General features: G+C 63.8%; 1 protein-coding gene across 1 annotated transcript; it reads left to right on the plus strand.

The window, feature by feature from the left end:
- Positions 1-13,933, plus strand: LOC130605899 (platelet endothelial aggregation receptor 1-like). The gene is made up of 17 exons (XM_057421715.1): positions 1-437; positions 680-772; positions 883-987; positions 1,130-1,230; positions 1,316-1,408; positions 2,779-3,025; positions 3,108-3,222; positions 3,297-3,433; positions 3,722-3,934; positions 6,571-6,745; positions 8,532-8,652; positions 9,095-9,258; positions 9,364-9,466; positions 10,120-10,266; positions 10,340-10,468; positions 13,449-13,577; positions 13,659-13,933. The coding sequence occupies exons 2-17, from the start codon at positions 681-683 to the stop codon at positions 13,931-13,933; spliced, it is 2,346 nt and encodes a 781-aa protein (XP_057277698.1). The 5' UTR covers positions 1-437; position 680.
- Positions 13,934-14,726: the final 793 nt, after the last annotated feature.

Raw genomic sequence — 14,726 nt, forward strand, 5'->3', positions numbered from 1 at the left:
CCCAACGCCTGCGGGATAAGCGGGGGTCACCCGCTCCCTCCATCCCACCGGATGAGCTCCGGGGGTGCCGGGGCAGCACTTTTGGGGTGTCCCCATGGCTGGAGCAGCGTGGAAGCATCCATAAATCCAGCGGTGCCGACCAGGAAACCTCTGTTTCCTTCCCCGGCAGCGGGCTCAGCCGCAGCACGCGTGTCCCGGTAAACACGGCCCCGCGGGCTCGGGGTCCCTTCCTTGTCCCCCCTTTCCCAGCCCCGAGGCTGGCAGCGATCCCGGAGCCGCCCCGGCAAAGCCGGACCCTCATTGGGTTGAGCAAGAAGCTGCTGGATCCAGGAAACACAACAGGGAATAAACACGGAACGGGTTGAGCTGGGGCCGCGCGGCGCCGTGCCCGGGGGTGGGAGCCGCCGTCCATCCCGAATTCCACCCTGGCACCTCGGGTACCCCCCGCACCGCGATAGGGAGGTGCCGGGATGCAGCGTCGGGATGCCGGGATGAGGCTGCGTGGGGCCACCCAGCGCGGCCGTGCCTCAGTTTCCCCTTGGCACAGGCCGGGGCTGGGATCGAGGAATGCTGAAGGCAGCCCCATGGGGATGCCGGATCCTGCTCCGGAGCCGGGGGTGGAGGGTGTGGATCGGGAATGCGGTGGGGCAGAGGGTGAAGCCGCGGTCTCTCCGTGCAGGATGGTGCTGCGGGCTGCGGCGCTGGCGCTGCACCTCTGCCTCCTGTCCGCGCTCCGGCCCAGCGACCCCAACGTCTGCAGCTACTGGGAGAGGTAGGACTGGGGGCACTGGGGGTGCTGGGGGGTGACGGCGGTGGGGTGTGTCCCCCCCCCCCCGGGACCTGCCCTCACCGTCCATCACCCCGTGTGCCCCCCATCGGAAGCTTCACGGTGGCGGTGAAGGAGTCCTACACCAAACCCCACGTCGTGTCCTCCGGCGAGCCCTGCCCCACGGTGATGGGCACCTCCCTGCCCTGCCCGCAGCAGAGGTGGGAGCACCCCCGACCCCCGGCACCTCTCGGGGACTGCAGGGGGTCCCCACAGCCATGGCGGGGCTGGTGGGGGGCTGCCCCACTGCGGGGTGTCCCGGGGGGCTGTTGGGTGTCCCCGCTGACGGCAGCGGTGCCGCAGGATCGTGCACCGCACCGAGTACCGGCAGGCGCTGCACACCGAGTCCCGCCGGCGCTACCAGTGCTGCCAGGGCTACTACGAGAGCCGGGGGACCTGCGTCCGTGAGTGCGGGAGCGGGGCGGGTTGGGGGGCTCCGGGGGGGCCCTGTCCCCGCTAACCCCCCCCCCTCCGGCCGTGTCCCCGCAGCGCGCTGCTCGCAGGAGTGTGTCCATGGGCGCTGCGTGGCTCCGGAGCGGTGCCAGTGCGAGCCCGGCTGGCGAGGAGCAGACTGCTCCAGCGGTGCGGGATGGGGACAAGGGGGCGGCACGGGGAGGGGGTGCATGGGGGTGGGATGGGGACAGGGTGGAGGCTGGGACGGGAGGAGATTGGGATGGGGAGGGAGGTTGGGAGAGGGATGGAGGGTGGGATGGGGACAGGGAATGGGATAGGGATGGGGATGGAGAAGGGTGGCGAAGAATGAGATGGGAATGGATAATGAGGGGACGGAGAACGGGATGGGGAGGTTGGGATAGGATAATCACGGGATGGGGATGGAGAATGGGCTGGAAATAGGATGAAGAATGGGATAGAGATGGGACTGGAATGGCGACAGATTGGGATGGGTTGGGGTTGGAGAATGGGATGGGAATGGGTCGGGGTGGGGGTGGAGATTCGGATGAACAGAAGATAGGGATGAAGATAAAATATAGGGTTGGAATGGATGGGGATGGGATTGTGATGGGGATGGGGATGGGGATGAGAGGGGGTGGAGATAGCACAAGAATGGGACAGGGTGGAATGGAGTGGGTGGGATGGGAAGGGACGAGGTGGGATGGATGGGAAGGGATGAGGTGGGATAGAATGGGGTGGAGTGGAATGGGATGAGGTGGGATGGATGGGATAGGGTGGAATGGATGGCAAGGAATGGGTTGGGATGGGATGGGATGGGATGGAACGGGGTGGAATGGGATGAGGTGGGATGGATGGGATAGGGTGGAATGGATGGGATGGAATGGGTTGGGATGGGATGGGATGGAACGGGTTAGAATGGGATGGGTTGGGGTAGGATGAGACGCTGTGCACACTGTGGACTGGGCTGGGCTAGGCGGGAGAGGATGGGATGCGATGACACATCAAGGGCTGGGATGGAGAGGGGTGGGCGGGAATGCGGTGGGATGGGATGCGGTGGCACAGGATGGGACGGGATGCGGTGGCACATACACCACGGGATGAGATGGGATGGGGAGGGCTGGGATGGGATGGGGTGCTGTGGTACATACACCACGGGATGGGATGCTGTGGTACATACACCATGGGCTGGGATGCTGTGGTACATACACCACGGGCTGGGATGCTGTGGTACATAGACCACGGGCTGGGATGCGGCGGTACATACACCATGGGCTGGGATGCTGTGGTACATACACCACGGGATGGGGAGGGCTGGGCTGGGATGTTGTGGTACATACACCACGGGATGGGATGCGGTGGCACACCACGGGATGAGATGGGATGGGGAGGGCTGGGATGGGCTGGGGTGCTGTGGTACATAGACCACGGGCTGGGATGCTGTGGTACATACACCATGGGCTGGGATGCTGTGGGCTGGGATGCGGTGGCACAGGACAAGGGCTGGGATGGACGGGCCGGTACCGGCGGTGTCCCCGCAGGCTGTGACGAGCGCTCCTGGGGCCCCGACTGCTCCCAGCGCTGCGAGTGCCACCACGGAGCCCCCTGCGACCCCCTCAGCGGCGCCTGCTCCTGCCCCGCCGGCTTCGCGGCTCCGCGCTGCCGCGATCCCTGCCCCGACGGCACCTACGGCCGCGGCTGCCGCCTGCGCTGCGCCTGCCCCCCCCGCGCCGCCTGCGACGCCTCCACCGGCGCCTGCCGCTGCCCCCCGGAGCTCGCCGGGCCCCTGTGAGTGCGGGGGACCCCGCCCGGAGCCCCCCACCCCTGCTGGGGGGGTCCCGCTCACCCCTCTCCACCCCCCCCCCCGCAGCTGCGAGGTGCCGTGCCCCGAGGGGACCCCCTGCGACACCCCCTGCCCCTGCCAGAACGGGGGCCTCTGCCACCCCCCCGGCACCAGCTCCTGCGTCTGCCCGCACGGATGGATGGTAGGAGCGCTGCGACCCCCCCCATGCGCGGGGTCTGCCTCGGTGTCCCCATTGAGCCCCCTGCTCCTGCGCAGGGGGAGATCTGCTCCGTGCCGTGCCCCCCCGGGCGCTTCGGGCCCGGCTGCCAGGGCGAGTGTCACTGCCACAACGGGGGACGCTGTGACCCCAAGGGAGGGCAGTGCCAGTGTGCCCCCGGCTTCACCGGAGAGCAGTGAGCAGGGAACTGGGGGGGGGGACAGGGGATGGGGCGCGGGGATGGGGCACGGAGGGACCGGGTGCTTTGGGACGGGAGCACCGGGGACAGGCGGAGATGGGATGGGATGGGGGGGCACAGGGAGGGGACTCATGGGGATGGGGCGCTTGGGGACAGGGGCCCAAGGGGGAGGATGGAGATGGGGGGGCACGGGGGGGGGGGGGGGGGGGGCACACACGGGGACGGAGCCTTCGAGCCCCGCCGCTGCCGGTGCCCGGTCCCGGTGCAGCCCCCGCCCCGCTGCAGGTGCCGGGAGCGGTGCCCCGTGGGGCGCTACGGGCCCGACTGCCGGGAGCGCTGCGACTGCGCCAACGGCGGCCGCTGCTTCCACGTGGACGGCGGCTGCTTGTGCGAGGCCGGGTTCCAGGGCAGCCGCTGCGAGGAGCGGCGCTGCCAGCCCGGGCTCTACGGGATCCACTGCGAGAGCCGCTGCCTCTGCCACCCGCAGCACAGCCAGAGGTGGGACACACAGCCCCGCCCCATCCACACACACCCACTTCCACACACACCCGCCTACATCCACCCACATCCACCCCACATCCACCCCACATCCACCCACATCCATCCCACATCCACCCACATCCACCCACATCCATCCCACATCCACCTACATCCATCCCACATCCACCCACATCCACCCACATCCATCCCACATCCACCTACATCCACCCCACATCCACCTACATCCACCCACATCCATCCCACATCCACCCACATCCATCCCACATCCACCTACATTCACCCCACATCCACCCACATCCATCCCACATCCACCCACATCCACCCACATCCATCCCACATCCACCTACATCCACCCCACATCCACCTACATCCAACCACATCCACCCCACATCCAAACACATCCACCCCACATCCACCCCACATCCACCCCACATCCAAACACATCCACCCCACATCCAAACACATCCACCCCACATCCACCCCACATCCACCCCACATCCATCCCACATCCACCTACATCCACCCACATCCACCTACATCCAACCACATCCACCCCACATCCATCCCACATCCACCACATCCACCCCATCCACCCCACATCCACCCCACACATCCACCCCACATCCATCCCACATCCACCTACATCCACCCACATCCACCCCACATCCACCCCACATCCATCCCACATCCACCTACATTCACCCCACATCCACCCCACATCCAACCACATCCACCTACATCCAACCACATCCATCCCACATCCAACCACATCCATCCCACATCCACCCCACATCCACCTACATCCAACCACATCCATCCCACATCCACCCCACATCCATCACACATCCACCCCGCATCCACCCACATCCACCCACATCCACCCACATCCACCCCGCATCCACCCACATCCACCCACATCCACCTACATCCATCCCGCATCCACCCCACATCCACCCACATCCACCCACATCCACCCACATCCACCTACATCCAACCACATCCACCACACATCCACCCACATCCATCCCACATCCATCCCACATCCACCCCACATCCACCCCACATCCACCCCACATCCATCCCACATCCATCCCACACCCACCTACATCCACCCCACATCCACCTACATCCACCCCACATCCAACCACATCCATCCCACATCCACCCCACATCCACCCCACATCCACCCCACATCCACCTACATCCAACCACATCCACCACACATCCACCCCGCATCCACCCACATCCACCCACATCCACCCACATCCATCCCACATCCACCCCACATCCACCCACATCCACCCACATCCACCCACATCCACCTACATCCAACCACATCCACCCCACATCCACCCACATCCATCCCACATCCATCCCACATCCACCCCACATCCACCCCACATCCACCCCACATCCACCTACATCCAACCACATCCACTCCACATCCACCCACATCCACCTACATCCATCCCGCATCCACCCCACATCCACCCACATCCACCCACATCCACCCACATCCAACCACATCCACCACACATCCACCCACATCCATCCCACATCCATCCCACATCCATCCCACATCCACCCCACATCCACCCCACATCCATCCCGCATCCACCCACATCCATCTACATCCATACCACATCCAACCACATCCATCCCGCATCCACCCACATCCATCTACATCCATCCCACATCCAACCACATCCATCCCGCATCCACCCACATCCATCTACATCCATCCCACATCCACCCCACATACACCACACATCCACCCACATCCATCCCACATCCATCCCACATCCACCCCACATCCACCCCACATCCACCTACATCCAACCACATCCACCCAGATCCACCTACATCCATCCCACATCCAACCCTGCCACCCACAGCCGGAGGTGGGACCACATCCACTCCATGCACCCCCATCCACCCCATCTGATCTCTCCACCCGACATTCCACTCTGCTACCCCTGTCCCACCCTGCCACCCTCATTGCACCCTGTCACTTCCATCCCACCCTTTCCACCCCACATCCCACCCTGCACCCCTATCCCACCCACATCCCACCCTGCACCCCTATCCCACCCACATCCCACCCTGCACCCCTATCCCACCCACATCCCACCCTGCACCCCTATCCCACCCACATCCCACCCTGCACCCCTATCCCACCCACATCCCACCCTGCACCCCTATCCCACCCACATCCCACCCTGCACCCCTATCCCACCCCACATCCCACCCTGCACCCCTATCCCACCCACATCCCACCCTGCACCCCTATCCCACCCACATCCCACCCTGCACCCCTATCCCACCCACATCCCACCCTGCACCCCTATCCCACCCACATCCCACCCTGCACCCCTATCCCACCCTGCCATATCCATCCCACCCTATCACCCCCATCCCACCCCCAGTTGCCCCCTTTCCGTCCCTCATCCCACCCTTACCATCCCCATCCCACCCTGCACCCCCACCCCACTCTGCCACCCCAGGATGCCGGGGACCAGAAATACCTTAACCCCCCCCCCCCAAAGGCAACGTCTTTGTACCCCCTCTTTCCCTGCACCCCCAACTGCCCGTACTGGGAGCACTGGGGGTGCTGACCGTGCCCCCCCCTCCAGCTGCCACCCGCTGCTGGGGGAGTGCGTCTGCAGCCCCGGCTGGGCCGGGCTCTTCTGCAACGAGAGCTGCCCCCAAGGCTCCTTCGGGGCCGGCTGCCTCCAGCCCTGCCTCTGCCTCCACGGGGGCGTCTGCGACGGGGCCACCGGCCTCTGCCACTGCCCCCCCGGCTACACGGTGCGGGGCCATGGGGCGGTGGGGAGAGGGCAGCACATGGAGGGTGGCGGGGGTCTGCGTGTCCCTATGGGGACAGCGGGGGGCTGAGCATCCCTATGGGGACAGCGGGGGGCTGAGCATCCCTATGGGGACAGCGGGGGGCTGAGCATCCCTATGGGGACAGCGGGGGGCTGAGCATCCCTATGGGGACAGCGGGGGATGAGCATCCCTATGGGGACAGCGGGGGGATGAGCATCCCTATGGGGACAGCGGGGGGATGAGCATCCCTATGGGGACAGCGGGGGGATGAGCATCCCTATGGGGACAGTGGGGGTCTGGGCATCCCTATGGGGACAGCGGGGGGCTGAGCATCCCTATGGGGACAGCGGGGGGCTGCGCATCCCTATGGGGACAGCGGGGGTCTGGGCATCCCTATGGGGACAGCGGGGGTCTGGGCATCCCTATGGGGACAGCGGGGGGCTGAGCATCCCTATGGGGACAGAGGGGGGCTGAGCATCCCTATGGGGACAGTGGGGGTCTGGGCATCCCTATGGGGACAGTGGGGGGCTGAGCATCCCTATGGGGACAGCGGGGGGCTGGAGTGTCCCTATGGGGACAGCGGGGGGCTGGGCATCCCTATGGGGACAGCGGGGGGATGAGCATCCCTATGGGGACAGTGGGGGGCTGAGCATCCCTATGGGGACAGCGGGGGGATGAGCATCCCTATGGGGACAGCGGGGGGATGAGCATCCCTATGGGGACAGCGGGGGGATGAGCATCCCTATGGGGACAGCGGGGGTCTGAGCATCCCTATGGGGACAGCGGGGGTCTGGGCATCCCTATGGGGACAGCGGGGGGCTGAGCATCCCTATGGGGACAGCGGGGGGATGAGCATCCCTATGGGGACAGCGGGGGTCTGGGCATCCCTATGGGGACAGCGGGGGTCTGGGCATCCCTATGGGGACAGCGGGGGGATGAGCATCCCTATGGGGACAGCGGGGGGCTGAGCATCCCTATGGGGACAGCGGGGGGCTGAGCATCCCTATGGGGACAGCGGGGGTCTGGGCATCCCTATGGGGACAGCGGGGGGATCAGCATCCCTATGGGGACAGTGGGGGGCTGAGCATCCCTATGGGGACAGCGGGGGTCTGAGCATCCCTATGGGGACAGCGGGGGTCTGAGCATCCCTATGGGGACAGCGGGGGGATGAGCATCCCTATGGGGACAGCGGGGGTCTGGGCATCCCTATGGGGATGCAGGGAGTCTGGGCATCCCTATGGGGACAGTGAGAGTCTAAGCACCTCTGTGGGGACAGTGGGGGTCTGAGCATCCCTATGGGGACAGTGGGAGTCTGGTGCTCTGGAGGGGGAAAGTGAGGTCCGGGGTGGAAATTGGGGGCCTGGTTGGTTCTAGGGGGGAACAATGAGGATCTGGGTGGAAAAATGGGGCTGAGGGTGGTCCTAGGGAGGTAAAACGGGGTCTGGGTGGTCCGTGGCGGGGGGGGGTCTGAGTGTTCCAGGGTGGGAAGGGGGGGGGGGTGTCTGGATAGTTCTAGGGTAAGGCCGGGGCTCTGGAAGGTTTGGGGGGGTTCTGAGCATCCTTGAGGCTGGGCTGGGGCTCCTGTTACCTGTGGGGGGGCAGTTTTGGGGTCTGGGCACCCTTGGGGGGGATGCAGGCAGCCCTGGGCACAACGTGTGTGCCCCATGGGAGGACGGGGGGGGACACACGGGGTTCCCCACCCAGCCCAGCCCTTGGAGGGGGGGTGTCCCGGCTGTGCTCAGGCCCGTGTCCCCCCGTCCCCCCCCAGGACGAGCACTGCTCCTCCCTCTGCCCCCCGGACACCTTCGGCACCAACTGCTCGGGGCGCTGCTCCTGCCAGCACGCCCTGGCCTGCTCCCCCCTCGACGGCTCCTGCGTCTGCAAGGAAGGTGGGTGCGGGCGGGGGGGGGCATGGAGCCATGGGGCGGGCTGGGTTAAAGGGGCCTTAAAACTCACCTAAACCCCCCCCATCCCCATCCCCATCCCCATCCCCATCTCCATCCCCATCCCCATCCCCATCTCCATCCCCATCCCCATCCCCATCCCCCCATCCCCATCCCCATCTCCATCCCCATCCCCATCCCCATCCCCATCTCCATCCCCATCTCCATCCCCATCCCCATCTCCATCCCCATCCCCATCCCCATCTCCATCCCCATCTCCATCCCCATCCCCATCCCCATCCCCATCCCCATCTCCATCCCCATCTCCATCCCCATCCCCATCCCCATCCCCATCCCCATCTCCATCCCCATCCCCATCTCCATCCCCATCTCCATCCCCATCTCCATCCCCATCCCCATCCCCATCCCACTGCGCCCTCACCCCCAGGCTGGCACGGCCCCCACTGCTCGACCCCGTGTCCCGCCGGCACTTGGGGCGCCGGCTGCAACCGGAGCTGTGACTGTGGCCATGGGGCCGGCTGTGACCCCCAGAGCGGGGCGTGCCGCTGCCCCCCCGGCTGGCAGAGCCCCCGCTGCCTGCAGCCCTGCCCGGTGAGTGCCGCAGCCCCCCCCCTTCCCCGCGCCGCCGACAACGGGGTTCGGCCTCTCCCCCCCCCCCAACGGCACTGACCCCCCCCTTCCTCCCCTGCACCCCAGAACGGGACGTTCGGGGCGGGCTGTGGGGAGCGCTGCGACTGCGCCAACGCCGATGGGTGCGAGCCCGTGACCGGCGAGTGCCGCTGCCTGCCCGGCTGGACAGGTAACGGGGGCACCCCCTGAGCGCGCAGCGCTCGTGGAACCATGGGATGGGTTGGGGTGAAGGGACCTTAAAGCGCATCTAAAGCCCCGGGCAGGGACCCCTTCCACTGGAGCAGGATGATCCAGCCTGGCCTTGAGCACTGCCAGGGATGGGGCAGCCACAGCTTCTCCATTCAACCCATCCCAGTGTCCCTTTATGCAAAACTTCCCTATCTCCAACCTAAATCCCCCTGTTCCAGTCTGAACCCATCACCCCTTGTCCTGTCGCTCCAGTCCCTGATGAAGGCCCCTCTCCAGCATCCTTGCAGCCCCCTTCAGACACTGGAAGCTGCTCTGAGCTCTCCACGCAGCTTCTCTTCTCCAGGCTGAGCAGCCCCAATGTTCCCAGCCTGGCTCCTATGGGAGCTGCTCCAGCCCCTGCTCATCCTCGTGGCCTCCTCTGCACTTGCTCCAGCAGCTCCATGTCCTTGTGCTGAGGACACCAGAGCTGCACCCAGTGCTGCAGGGGGTCTCGCAGAGCAGAGCAGAGCAGAGGGGCAGGATCCCCTCCCCGCCCTGCTGCTCACCTCCTGTTGATGCCGCCCAGCACAGGGGGGTTCTGGGCTCCAGCTCACACCGACCCCCGCTCAGAGCCGCCTTTCCCCCCTCCCGCAGGCTCCCAGTGCAAGCAGAGCTGCCCCCAGGGCTTTTGGGGCCGCGGCTGCCTCTCGCCCTGCTCCTGCCGCAACGGAGCCGCTTGTTCCCCCCACGACGGCTCCTGCACCTGCGCCCCGGGCTTCCGCGGCCCCTCCTGCCAGCGCCGTGAGTGCCCCCCCCGCGCCCCAAACACCCCCCCATGGCCCCCATCGCCGTGCTAAGGGGCCGCTGTCCGCAGCCTGCCCGCCCGGCCGCTACGGGAAGCGCTGCGCCCTGAGCTGCTCCTGCGCCCACGGCTCCCCCTGCCTGCCCACCAACGGCTCCTGCCTCTGCGCCCCGGGCTTCCGCGGCCCCCGCTGCGCCCAGCGTGAGTCCGGGGGCTCGGGGTGGGGGGGCTCGGAGCGGGGCTGAGCCCCTTGACCCCATCGTGGGGCGCTGCCTGCGCCCAGCCCTGCCTGCGCCGCCACGGCGGCTCCTGTCACCCCCCGACGGGACCGGCCTCTGCCCGCCCGGCTGGACCGGGGCGCTCTGCGGGGAAGGCAGGGCCCGGACGGAGCCCCCCCCGCCATGGCTCTGCGCTCCCGGGGACGGGGGGCACGGGAGGAGCTGCCCAGGGCCGTGAGGGTGAAGCCCTGCCCAGCTCCGTCCTGGGCACCACGGACCTGTACGGGCCCAGGCACTGCGGGGTCTATGGTCCCAGCAGGGAGCTGCATGTTCCAGTGTGGATTCACATGGCCCCAGGCACTGCGGGGTCTATGGTCCCAGCAGGGAGCTGCATGTTCCAGTGTGGATTCACATGGCCCCAGGCACTGTGGGGCTCCATGGTCCCATCAAGGAGCTGCATGTTCCAGTGTGGATTCACATGGCCCCAGGCACTGCGGGGTCTATGGTCCCATCAAGGAGCTGCATGTTCCAGTGTGGATTCACATGGCCCCAGGCACTGTGGGGCTCCATGGTCCCAGCAGGGAGCTGCATGTTCCAGTGTGGATTCACATGGCCCCAGGCACTGCGGGGCTCCATGGTCCCATCAAGGAGCTGCATGTTCCAGTGTGGATTCACATGGCCCCAGGCACTGCGGGGTCTATGGTCCCATCAAGGAGCTGCATGTTCCAGTGTGGAATTAGATGGCCCCAGGCACTGGCCTGGTCTATGGTCCCAGCAGTATGGAGCTGCTGTGTTCCAGTATGGATTCACATGGCCCCAGGCACTATGGGGCCCATGGTCCCATCAACTATGGGGCTCCCAGTATGGTAGCTACAGCTGTATGGTTCCAGTGTGGATTCACATGGGCTATATTGTCCCAGGCACTATGGGGCAGTATGGTCCATGGTCCCAGTGCTCATGAGGTTGTATGGCAGTATGTTCCAGTGTGGGCATTCACAGTATGGAGCTATATTGTCCCCAGGCACTGTGGGGCTCCATGGTCCCATCAGCTAGGAGTCCCTGCATGTTCCAGTGCTGGATATGGGGCTGTATGGTTCCAGTATGGAGCTATATTGTCCTTGTATAGAGCATACAGTGCTGGGGACTATGGGGTTGTATGGTCCCAGTATGGAGCTATATTGTCCTTGTGTGAGCTATACAGTGCTGGGCACTATGGGGCTGTATGGTCCCATAGGAGCTATATTGTCCCTGCATAGAGCTATACAGTGCTGGGCCCATGGGGGTATGGTCTCAGTATGGGCTCCATGGTCCCATCATGGAGCTATGTTTCCCTGCATGGAGCTATACAGTGCTGGGCACTATGGGGTTGTATGGTCCTAGTAGGCAGCTATATTGTCCCTGCATAGAGCTATACAGTGCTGGGCACTATGGGGCTGTATGGTCCCAGTATGGAGCTATATTGTCCCTGCATAGAGCTATACAGTGCTGGGCACTATGGGGTTGTATGGTCCCAGTATGGAGCTATATTGTCCTTGTATAGAGCTATACAGTGCTGGGCACTATGGGGTTGTATGGTCCCAGTATGGAGCTAGGTCCCTGTAAGTATGGAGCTATATTGTCCCCATAGAGCTATACAGTGCTGGGTATGGGGTTGTATGGTCCCAGTATGGAGCTATATTGTCCCTGTAAGTATGGAGTCTATATTGTTGTATAGAGCTATACAGTCCCATGGGGCATGGATCTGTGTATTGTCACATAGAGCTATACAGTGCTGGGCACTATGGGGCTGTATGGTCCCTAGTAGGCACTATATTGTCCCTGCATAGGAACCAGTATTAAGCTATATTGTTCTGTATAGAGCTATACAGTGCTGGGCACTATGGGGTTGTATGGTCCCAGTATGGAGCTATATTGTCCTTGTATAGAGCTATACAGTGCTGGGCACTATGGGGTTGTATGGTCCCAGTATGGAGCTATACTGTCCCTGCATAGAGCTATACAGTGCTGGGCACTATGGGGCTGTATGGTCCCAGTATGGAGCTATATTGTCCCTGCATAGAGCTATACAGTGCTGGGCACTATGGGGCTGTATGGTCCCAGTCTGCAGCTATATTGTCCCTGCATAGAGCTATACAGTGCTGGGCACTATGGGGTTGTATGGTCCCAGTATGGAGCTATACTGTCCCTGCATAGAGCTATACAGTGCTGGGCACTATGGGATTGTAGGGTCCCAGTATGGAGCTATATTGTCCCTGTATATGGGGAGTATATACAGTGCTGTTGTCCCTGCACTATACAGTGCTGGGTTGTATGGTCCCAGTATGGAGCTATATTGTCCCTGCATAGAGCTATACAGTGCTGGGGACTTTGGGGCTGTATGGTCCCAGTATGGAGCTATATTGTCCCTGCATAGAGCTATACAGTGCTGGGCACTATGGGGTTGTATGGTCCCAGTATGGAGCTATATTGTCCCTGTAAGTATGGAGCTATGTTGTCCCTGCATGGAGCTATACAGTGCTGGGCACTATGGGGCTCTATGGTCCCAGTATGGAGCTATATTGTCCCTGCATAGAGCTATACAGTGCTGGGCACTATGGGGCTCTATGGTCCCAGATGGAGCTATATTGTCCCTGCATAGAGCTATACAGTGCTGGGCACTATGGGGCCATATGTCCTGCTATGGAGCTAGATGGTCCCAGGGAGTTTGGAGCTATATGGTCCCTCTACGGAACCATACAGTCCAAGGCAGCATGGGGCTGTGTGGTCCCAGTGCGGAGCTGTATGTCCCAGTATGGGGCTGGATGGTCCCAGTATGGGGCTGTATCATCCCAGTATGGGGCTGTATCATCCCAGTATGGAGCTGTATGTCCCAGTATGGAGCTGTATGGTCCTGGTATGGCACTGTATGGCCCTGAGCAGCCTACTTCTGTCTCTGTCTCCATCCCTGTCCCCCCCATCCCCAGCCTGCCCCCCCGGCACCTTCGGGCTCCAGTGTGCTCAGCTCTGCCGCTGTCCCCACAACGCCACGTGCCACCCGGCCAGCGGGACGTGTCCCTGCGCCCCGGGCAGGACCGGGCCCCACTGCGGTGATGGTGAGTGGGTGCAGCACTGGGGACCCCCAAGGGCCCCTGTGCCACCCTATGGACACCCTGTGTCGTGTTCCCTCCCCATAGAGACCCCCGAGCAGCCCTACACCATCGTGCCAGCCCCCCCGGCAGCCTACAGCTCGCTGGGGGTGGTGCTCAGCCTGGTGGCCCTGCTGGCACTGCTGGTGGCCATGGTGGCTGCGGGGCTGTGGTGCCGGCACCGGCAGAAGGGGAAGGGGAGCCGGCACCTTGCCGTGGCCTACACAGCAGGACAGACGGATACGTCGGACTACATGGTGCCAGGTGATGGTGGTGGTGGTGGGGACACCAGCGTGGTGGAAATGGGGACACCAGCGTGGTGATAATGGAGACACCACCGTGGTGGAAATGGGGACACCACCGTGGTGATAATGGAGACACCACCGTGGTGGAAATGGGGACACCACCGTGGTGATAATGGAGACACCACCGTGGTGATTATGGGGACACCACCGTGGTGATAATGGAGACACCACCGTGGTGGCAATGGGGACACCACCGTGGTGGCAATGGGGACACCACCGTGGTGGCAATGGGGACACCACCGTGGTGATTATGGGGACACCACCGTGGTGGAAATGGGGACACCACCGTGGTGATAATGGAGACACCACCGTGGTGGCAATGGGGACACCACCGTGGTGATAATGGAGACACCACCGTGGTGGCAATGGGGACACCACCGTGGTGGCAATGGGGACACCACCGTGGTGGCAATGGGGACACCACCGTGGTGGCAATGGGGACACCACCGTGGTGATAATGGAGACACCACCGTGGTGATAATGGGGACACCACCGTGGTGGCAATGGGGACACCACCGTGGTGATAATGGAGACACCACCGTGGTGGCAATGGGGACACCACCGTGGTGATAATGGAGACACCACCGTGGTGATAATGGGGACACCACCGTGGTGATAATGGAGACACCACCATGGTGGCAATCGGAACACCACCGTGGTGATAATGGGGACACCACCGTGGTGGCAATGGGGACACCACCGTGGTGATAATGGAGACACCACCGTGGTGGCAATGGGGACACCACCGTGGTGATAATGGGGACACCACCGTGGTGGGGACACCACCGTGGTGGCAATGGGGACACCACCG

This window comes from Pezoporus wallicus, unplaced genomic scaffold, assembly GCF_028554395.1.
Source record: "Pezoporus wallicus isolate ANWC-B61680 ecotype Strahan unplaced genomic scaffold, APGP_CSIRO_Pwel_v1 contig_9473, whole genome shotgun sequence".
In the NCBI taxonomy this organism is placed as follows: domain Eukaryota; kingdom Metazoa; phylum Chordata; class Aves; order Psittaciformes; family Psittacidae; genus Pezoporus; species Pezoporus wallicus.

Excerpts from the sequence above, each read along its gene's own strand:
- LOC130605899 (XM_057421715.1), top strand. The coding sequence starts at position 681 with ATGGTGCTGCGGGCTGCGGCGCTGGCGCTGCACCTCTGCCTCCTGTCC. Across the intron at positions 773-882 it reads GTCTGCAGCTACTGGGAGAG|CTTCACGGTGGCGGTGAAGG; the intron begins GTAGGACTGGGG and ends CCCCATCGGAAG. Across the intron at positions 8,653-9,094 it reads CTCCTGCGTCTGCAAGGAAG|GCTGGCACGGCCCCCACTGC; the intron begins GTGGGTGCGGGC and ends CCTCACCCCCAG.